This window comes from Coffea arabica, chromosome 9e, assembly GCF_036785885.1.
Source record: "Coffea arabica cultivar ET-39 chromosome 9e, Coffea Arabica ET-39 HiFi, whole genome shotgun sequence".
NCBI classification, from domain to species: domain Eukaryota; kingdom Viridiplantae; phylum Streptophyta; class Magnoliopsida; order Gentianales; family Rubiaceae; genus Coffea; species Coffea arabica.
The window spans coordinates 34,211,444-34,221,660 of NC_092327.1; the positions used below are offsets into that span (position 1 = coordinate 34,211,444).

The following is a 10,217-nucleotide window of genomic DNA, read 5'->3' on the forward strand; positions in this document are numbered from 1 at the left end:
TGTCAAGGTATAGAAGAAGTAGGAATCTGAAAAATCGAGATGACGTGCAGCATTATCACACCTTCATTTTTTTTTGTCAAAATTATCACACCTTAATTCTTTTTCCTTTTCTTACAGAAGTAAGAAATTGTTTAATTAAACCTAATTTCAAATTTAACCTCAAAAGTCGGTAACTTTTGAGGCAAACTTGGAAACTTAACTACCCAACCCTTAACCCCCCAAGAACGATGTGGGATAGACAGAATAGGGAAGCCTTAATTCGAGAGGATTGTTTCAAGCTTGCCAAGCACTAGCGCTGCAGTTGCGTTTAGATTGTTATTTTTTTAAAGTTTTTGTAAAAAATATACTATAATAATTTAATATATATATATAAGATAATAAGATATTAAAAAATATATTCATGAAAATTGTAAAATTTTTTTCTTAAAAAACCACAATCCAAATATTGAAACTCCAAAGGAATTGAACACTGGAAAAACAAAAACAATTGAAGTCCACGCCGTCTTGCGTAGCGTTATTCTTGCTTCCGTTTCCATTATTGAAGTCTTGATTATTTCTTTTCCTTCCATGAATTTTGGAGGAATTTCACATTCCACTTTTGGCAAATTTGGTAATTTATATCACCCAATTTGGCAAATTTCTTCGTAAGAGTGCTAGTCAAGGCCTTGTTAGAGATTACAAAATGTTTATCAATTATCATCATGTAAGCTTTGACTTGGTTACAGTTAGCAGTTAAAACCCTAATGCTTTGCTGATATGTGACTTAATGAGTATCAAAGTTAAGCGATTAAATTGCTCGTAATGCTCATAAGCAGCCCTTTCGTTTGACAAATTAGAATATAGGGGAATGAGTGGTTTATTCTCACGAAATGCCAAATTAAGATCCATGCATTCTAATGTCCGAAGAATCTTGTGTTCTTCCATTCCCTGTAGTTTTCATTGGACAACATTGGAATATGAGATAAATCTTTAAAAAAAATACTGGTAAGAAAAACTATAATATCCAAGAATTTTTCCAAAAAATAGTAGTTAGTGTTATGAATCATGTTATGAATTTTTCCAAATTTTTCCAAAAATAGTGGTATGAATCATGAGTGTTTGGATACCAAATTTTTTAAAATAATATTTCGCTTGCATCATAAATATATTTTCTAACCGAATTTTTTATATTCCCAATCATCTTTTTATTTCACATACATTACATCACAAAAAGTAATATAGTAATTATTCTAAATAATGCACTATCCAAACAAACACATAATAAATAATAGAACATGCATTGAAATTTAAAACATAATAGTTGAAAAATAATTTAAAACGTAATAGTTGAATTAACCAATGTTAACTCAAGTAATAGATTCAAAGGTTGCCATACATGCATTGATTTTACTTTCTTCATTAAACGTTTCCATTTACTAATTGCTTTTGCGGCTATCCTGAAATATCAATTATGACTATTTTGAATTTATTATTAGATAAGTTTCATGCCATGAGAAGAATCTGTTAAAATTATGGATAAATAGTCAATGAACTATATTGAGAAAGTTCATATTCCATTAACCAACAAATTGGAAAGTACTGGGAAGTTTTTGGGCTCAAAAAAAAAAAAAAAAAAAGCAAGTCTGTGTTACTTTCGTTGAAGGATATCAAAATCATGACTTTGATGAATAAGATTATTTTTTTTTTCATGGATTAGAGACTGTTGTTATTGGGATATTTTCCAGACTCTTCAACAATTCTGATAAGAGAAATGTAAAATTAGATACATCCTACTTTTATCTCTATCTCTATCTCATATTGACAATCATTTTTCAGGGACTTGTCACACAATTACTTGTCAACGGTTAAATTGAAATGCCATAATTAAACACTAATTCATCAATGCTAAAGAGACTAGGATAATTTTGCTTCTCAAATGTGTAACTTATATATGTTCAACCATCATTAGCATACAGTTATGAATTGGATTGTAGCATGAAATAGAAGTTTTATGTACTAAATTGTCATTAACTAAACTTTATGGTGCAAGGTACTTTATGTCATCATCGTATCAGCACAACTTAATTGGACTATAAGAAACGACATTAATTTCTTTAATACTTTGGACAATTGCAAGGCAAATTGATTGACTTAAACCTGTTTAGCACATCCCTCCCTTCCATTTGTCTAGAGTTTCAATTTTGCGAGAATTCATAGTTCATTAAAAAAAAAAAAAAAAGGTACAAATTAGTTAACAAAAACCTACTGAAACAAAATTCCATAAAAAAAAAGCCTTAAAAAAAAGTTAATCAGAAAAAAAAACAAATTTACGTGGAAAAGCAAAATTGAGGGGGGTGAGGGGGATTAAGCATGAAATTGGTGTGTAATTGGAACAATGGCTACTTACCTGCTTTATCATTCCGTCCTGTCAGAGTTTTAATTTTTATTTTTTTTTTTGTCAACACAGGGGTGTCCGGGTCAATCCTTACGGGGCCCGATTAATCCCCTGCGGCTCGGAAGAGGACGCCCCACTCCACTCCGAGTACGTTAACAGCGGGGACTCGAATCCTGGACAAACCAAAAAGGTCGGCCATACCCTAAGTAGGGGAGAGCGGACCGCTCGAGCTATCCCGTGAGGGCAGAAGACCAGCCACATAAAGTGATAAAGTGATAAGTTTGTGGGAGGCAGGGTTGAACCCTGACCTTCAGCTATCCCATGGGGTCAGAGTTTTAATGGAAGCGGAAAAAGAGACCAAGAAGACGTATGTTATCAATTGCCACTGAAGTTGCTCAGAATCACAACAATTGCTACCACAAAAACGGTCCAATCAGCTTTGGAATAAAGGGACAATCAAGTCAACCCAATTCCAATCTCAATTGTAAGCTCCTGCTTTTAGTATAGGTAGGATATTTAATTCCGTTGTGTACCTATTTTATTTGCTAACAAGTAACAAGGGCGCTATTTTTATTTATTTATTTATTTATCTCTTTCTTCAATCTTCAATATTTCCATGTGAATTCTTCCACATGTTATAATTGTGATATTTTGGCTCTCGTTTTGTGGCAAAAAAATTTTTTGATTGTGACTTTTGTTTTGTTTCACAATTGAAATCACCAAAAGGAATATTGTCTCTTTAAAGTTTTCTTAGGTGAAATTTACTGTCCCAACTTCCAAGCTCTCTAGTAGGGTGTGGATTTTAGCAATGTTACGTATGTAAATTATTGGTTGATTATGCCTTTTTGTGCTTTAATTGGATCCTAACTTGTAAAAAAGTGAGATCGAGGAGGAAATGTATTCCAAACGCGTGGAAAATTGATCCTGAAGAAGAATGGATGAAAGTTGTGCGTGACATGCAAGCTCAAAGTCCTGCGGCGCTGGACTTGTCACCGGATGTCATCGAAAAACTATGCGGGGCTCGTTTCTTTAATTTTAAGATTATAGAAATGGGAGTACTTAGAACATTTTTAGGAGATAAAACACTTGTCAAAACATTAGTTCTATGGCTTTCTTTAGGAATTGAAGAATCGAGATTGACAGTCAAGACATGGGATTTGGAATCGGTAAGAAACTTTTCTTACTCTTTATTTGAAGTCTTGTATTTTCAATATTCAATTCTTGTTTATTCTTACAATTATGATGAACTAATTTACTTCTAGGCTTAGGATTCTTTGAAGAAAATTGATTATTTATTCTAGTTAAATTTTTTACTGTTGTCTTGATTTATTTATCTTGTTTTAATTACATGGTTGCGATTAGCAACCATAGACATGCTTTTAAGATTTGTATTGAACTGAAAAGAGATATATAATCATGCACTAAATAGATAAATATGCTTAACCCCATCACGACAGTAAGTTAGAATTTGTATAACGTAATTAAATCAGCTAAGATCTTAAAGCATTTGATTAAGGGATAATTTCAAAAACCTCTCCTGAGATTTTTTATTATTACAGGAAACTCATCTCTAGTTTAAAAAATTACACCTACCTTCCTTATGGTCAGCATTTCAGTAACAATATAGACTCAATATACTAAATTTGTTCTCAAAAATCCTAAAGTTCCCCTATGTTACTTAGAAGCGAAAAACCACACTAATAAATTTCTTCCACGTTACAAATATTGTAAACAACATAACTACTACCTTAACAAACTCAATAAATTACTTCAGTTTAATCCCCATATTCTCACAATTTTGACAGCATACCATTGCTACCCCAAAACTTCCTATACAAATTAACAGTGACAATAAAAGTTTGCATTCACCTAATCTTTAGCCTCATTTTTTTGGGTCTAAATTCTGTGCTTGAATTGATCAATGTCACTATCCAAACTCAATCCAAAATGCTACAACTTTGTTAATGCTAAAATAATATAATCCACCAAGAAAACCAACATAGAGCAACCAAAAGCAACACTAGAAACAACATCCCTCCAGGCAAATCAAATTGCAGTATTTATCCCAAAATTCTTTTTTACACAATTGACATAATAACACAATCTTCCTCAATCCATGTTTCCTTTTTAGCTATCAGTTTTATTTTCTTGTCTATATTCTGTATCATCATCATCATTTTCATCTTCATTTAGTTTGACAATAAATCTGATCCGATAACTTGTCATTTAACAATTTTAATTCAATAATACTTACAAAAAAAGAGAGAGTATCTATTTCCATAATAATAAGGATTCGAGATGTATTAGATGGTTGTGTAGATGGCAGTTATGAAAAAAATAGTGAATTATGAGATGCAGGAGAAAGAAAGTAGGAGGAAGAGTCAGAGAGAGAGAATAAGAGTTATTTTATGTGGCAACCGTTGCTTTAGAATGGAAAGCTAGTTGTAGTTGTGGGGGATTTTTATTTTGTTTGTAGGAATTATTTATAAGTGAAGGATATTATAATCATTTAGCTATATGAAGGGAGGTTAGTGTAATTATTCAAATCTGAAGGGATGTGAGTGAAATTGTCAGAAACCTCAGGGAAGGTTTCTAAAATTATCTCCTAATTAAATATTTATAATTTTGCGAGAGACATGAAATTTAATTGGGCGCAATTTGGATGTATCAAAAGGTAATCTATAATACTTTTGCATGATATATTCTTGACATGTTACGAAATTAACTAGATAAATAATTCAAAATCTAGATCAAAACCTAAACCCTAGTCTTTTGCCAATTATTTTCTCACCTATATTTGATTTGATTTGATTATTTATTCAATTTCTTAATTAGTGATTAAAAACCCTTTGAATTTAAATTTCATTATTTTGTTGCGGTAATTAAAGTAGAAAATTGACTCCTCCATGTGGGTTCAATCCCTAAAATATTTCTGGTGAATTATTATTCTGATTGACCCCTGTGTACTTGCAGGAATTTGTCGATCACTACACTTTCAATGGGCTAAGCGATTAAAAGGGCATAATACAATTGGAGAGCAGAGAATGAGTTCAACCATTGAGTGATACAGCGTAGGAATGTAGAACCCAAATTTTAAATAGAGTTCTAATAATAATTAATGCATATAGATTTATAGATTGAAAGATAAAACACTCACTCAAATATTTACAACCATGGAGAGAAATAAATAATTCACACTATTATTGATATCTCAAAACAATGAAAGAAAGTCACACCATAATAAAATCTCATAGACTCATTATGGACTCTCTTGAGAAAACACTCTAAATAATGTCCTATTTATAACCACACAAACTTGTTAATGAAATCACTACCATAAGAAATTACCAAATAAAACACAAATTTTTAAACCATACAACTACTGAAAATCTGATACCAATAAAATTGGTAAATAAATGAATAGAAAATTTTAGGCTTGGCTTATTTTGTCAACATTGCCTCCCTTAAACCAAACTCTTCATTGAGATAGGTTTAACTCCATCTCTAGTAACAATCTCCATGCAAATCTATGTCATAGTGTAATTGATATGCAACTCTATCTTGTTGCTAATTTTTATTTCATCTTTACTCGTGGCAGTGGATGCACTTTGTATTTTGCAAATAATTTCCTTTTGATCAAAGCACTTATTCAGACAAAACCATTCATCACGAAAGTCACCATATTTACTACCAACGTAAGTGCCCAAGAATACAAAATTATAGTTTGCATTCTTATACCAAAAAATTTCACAATGTCAATCAATTCTTTAGAAGTAAAAAAATTTTTCAACTTCGATAAATCCATATCTATCAAATCAAACATCTTACCATCATCTTGAAGAGAGTCCAAACCAACAAATTTTTCAATAGCAATTTCATATTCTTCTTCTCTTATCAAATCAAAATTTTCTTCTTTCTTTGTCAAATTAACACATTCTTTTTTTTTCAACAAAATCATCACTCCCAATTTCTCCAAATATGGTATGCAAATTTAAACTATCAACCCATTCAAAATCTTCTAAATCACCCATGTCATCTACAAATCTATCACTCTCAAAATCAACTAACCATATCCAATAACCAAATTTTGATTTAAAAGCATCATTCAATTCAATAGTTTGCAAAACATAATAAATATTCTTCCAAAATATACAAAGTATTTTAGTACGATGAACAAATATTTTGAAAAGATAGTCAAACATTGTTTTTCACATAACTTGAAAAAAATAATCTAGCCTTCCTCTTGAAAACATGTTTTGGAAATTCATTTGTAACAATCCATCAAAAAAATCATCTAAATTGCATTGTTCGAGATACTGTTTTACTCTTAAAAATCAACAATAATATGATTCCCGACTTTTATATTTAGGAGCTAGTATGCTATACCTTTCATTATTACATAGATCTCAAAACACATCCATCATTAATAACGCACGTATATCAACAAATTCTTTCCTCTTTTGTCAAGTTTCTTGGCCTCCTTGGTTGATTAACTAATTAAATTCTTCAATCTAACAATCCACAGCAATCAACCACTCTGACAAGATTCTTCTCTGATCTCTGTCATAACACCTGTAACAATCTAATAATTTTTGAGCCAATCTTGTGATTGAATTTTTCGCCAACTATACACTTCAAGACCAACCTTGTGGTCTAATTTAATCAATCGAATACTTTTCGATAAATTTGTGCCTTAATTCCCTTACAGCAAAAACACCTTAACTCTCCGACAATGGAAACGCCCAATACTAACCTCGTGTCTGGCTCGTGATACCAATTGTAGATTCCAAATTTTAAAGTTCTAATAATAATTAAGGCGTGTAGGGTTATAGATTAAAGGATGAAACAATCACTAACATATTTATGAGAGACAAAAGAAATAAATAATTCACACTATTATTGATATTTCAAAATAGTAGAAGAAACTTATACCATAATAAAACCTTACAGACCCTTTCTGGACTCTCTTGAAAAATATACTAAATAATGTCTTATTTATAACCTAGCAAACTTGTTGAGAAAGAAACCACTTATATAAGAAATTACCAAATAAAATATAAATTTCTAAATCACACAACCACTAAAAATCTTACACTAGCAATTTTTAGGTTTGGTTTATTATGCCAACAAGGAACATATTTCAATTTTCCCATAAATCATACGATCTCTAGTAGAGATTGACCGGCAAACGTGGTTCTGGGATCATAGCAAGTGGAGTCCTTGGATGAGTTGTGAGTCCGTAGATTTCTTCCATGCAAATTTCTTCTGGTTTCATGCCATGAGGCAATTTCCAGTTGAATCCATGCAACAAGTTGGCCAACGTTGATTGAACAAGTTTGAGTCCAAGGTTATAGCCTGGGCACCTCCTTCGACCTGAGCCAAATGGCAATAATGCGAAGTTTTGTCCCTTTATGTCAATATCCTTCTCCAAAAACCTTTCTGGCACGAACTCTTCAGGAGAATCCCAATACTTTGAGTTCCTCCCTATACTCCATGTGTTTATAAACACCGCTGTTCCTTTAGGAATGTAATAACCAGCTACAGTGCCATCCTCAATGGCATAGTGGGGTGGAAGCAGCGTTGTTATTGGATGTAACCTAAAGGTTTCCTTTATGATCGCATCTAGAAAAGGTAGCTCTGAGAAATCAGCCTCTTCCACCCACTTATCTCTCCCTATCACTCGATCAAGTTCTTCGGTTGCCTTTTCAATGAGATGTGGATGTTTGAGAAGTTCATTCATCGCCCATTCTACGGTGGCCGCTGAGGTATCTGTGCCAGCAACCAGTAAGTTCTGGAAATGAGCAAATATTGGTAGAGTTAGTCCGGCCATGATGAAATATTGGTAAAACTATATATCATGCTTTAAAAGAGATTAAAATACTATGAATCTAGAAAGGAAAAAACCTCTTATTCAGAAGAAAGAAGACAATTATCTTTAATGGCACGTTATACTAAGAAAAAATGCTAGATTTGAGATTCAGCAAGTTAAAGAGGTAAAGAGATCTAGAAAATTTGATTAAACAATGAGAAGAAATAGCACCTGAATTAGCCCTTTTATTTGATCTCTGGTGAGTTTGACCTGGTGATCAGGATCTTCAGCATATTGCAATAGAATGTCCACCATGTCGCTGGGGATAAAATCATTCTCCGTTTTCCTCTTGGCCTGGTGATCATCAAGCACATGGTTATGGAATCTATCAAATTTCTTGTAAAGTTCTTTCATTTGCTTTATGTAACCCTGGAGATCAAATCTGTCGAGCCACGGTATCCAATCCCCGATATTGAACACACCACCCAGCAAAAACCATGTATCTATCATCTCTTGGAACTCTTCAAAGGTAAATAGAGATCCATCCCCTTCAGATTGGGCAAAGTACTTGTTACTCAAAACCATTTGGCATGAAGTGGAGAGGGTAAGACGCATTAGATGATCTCTCATAACTACTGGCTTTCCTGAGAGAGCATACAAACGAGAAATGAAAGCACGCCTTTCTTCAATGCGTATGCTCTCGAAGAAGTCAAGTGGTTTTTGACTAAATATTTGGGTTAGATAAATTTTACGACCTTGTCGCCAGAATGGACCATAAGGTGCCCATGACACGTCGGAGTAGTTATAGCTAGTGTATTTGCCAGCAGCATTTGTAGGCCGAGAGGCGAAGATGTTGTCATGCGTTTGCAAGAATTCTTTTGCCATTTCAGGGGATGAAGCTACTACAACAGGGCTGGAACCAAATTTTAGTTGCATGATTTCTCCATATTTCTGGGACAACAAGTGTAAGGATTGATGTGGGTTTGAACCGAGGAGGTTCAAGTTGCCAATAATAGGCCATGGTTTTGGTCCTGGTGGATGATTTTGCTTGAGGCGTTTGTGAGTGAATACTTTTGAGAGAAAAGCTAAAGCAACAAGCCATGCCAAGGCTAAGAGTAGCCAAGTGCTTTCCATCAGGGCTGAATAGCAAGTTAGGGTATGACAATGGACTCCAGTGAGTTGAATGCCAAACTCCGGTGGGGGTTTTATACACATGGTCGAGTTTAATAAGGTTAATCTGTAGGGGCCACATGCATTGGCTTTGAATTATATCTTGGGATAATTTCAGAAACCTTCCCTAAGGTTTTTGTGAATATCACTCTGTACTTCAGACTTTTGAAAATCTTATTGACCTCCCCTAAATCAACTCTTTTGTAACATGTTCAGGAACTAGGGGCAAAGTAAGACTAAAAGATTCATTTAAGTAAACAGAACATATTTTTACTTCAAAATTGCCCTTTTAGTTGTCTATCTTGTTCGTTCATTACCCAAAATCCATATTAGGTTTAATAAAAGATTTAAAAGCCGAGGAAAATTCGTATAGTGGTTGTCATTTTAATGCAAGTAAATATAGCAACTACACCCATTAATCACATCATTGTCGAAATAGTAACAGTTACTTTTGTTGCTGAAAATGCATATGAACAGAGTTGATGTGAAAAAAAATCGAAACATTGACGCACAGATTTCGAAAATATAAAGTAAAGAATTAGAAAGAACAAGTAAGGTCTCTTAAAATTTAAGAGGGAACTCTTACAATTAGCCAAATCTTTCAATGTTAGTGAACAAAATTGTTGTTCTAATTGCAAGTCCACAGCCAGAAATTTTTTTTGTTAGAAATTTTTTTGGCATAGATTTAATATTTACTTTTAAAATATTAATTTTACATCTCTTATAAATTCAAATATGTAAAATTTGGTGCCAATCTTAATTTTTCAACCACTTTTAATCTGAAATCACCACGTCTCACATGTGAATATTTTTTAGGCACGAAAAGATCAAAGCCCATTTGTTTAGGGTAATTTCTTCAAATAT

At 32.9% G+C, this 10,217-nt stretch overlaps 1 protein-coding gene across 1 annotated transcript; it reads right to left on the reverse strand.

Annotated features, from left to right (window-relative positions):
* Positions 1–7,254: 7,254 nt before the first annotated feature.
* On the reverse strand, positions 7,255–9,344 carry LOC113709659 (flavonoid 3'-monooxygenase-like). Its single transcript, XM_027232481.2, has 2 exons — positions 8,415–9,344; positions 7,255–8,165 (listed from the first exon to the last, which is right to left on the reverse strand). Exons 1-2 carry the CDS (start codon positions 9,315–9,317, stop codon positions 7,542–7,544), a joined length of 1,527 nt encoding a protein of 508 aa, XP_027088282.1. The 5' UTR covers positions 9,318–9,344; the 3' UTR covers positions 7,255–7,541.
* Positions 9,345–10,217: the final 873 nt, after the last annotated feature.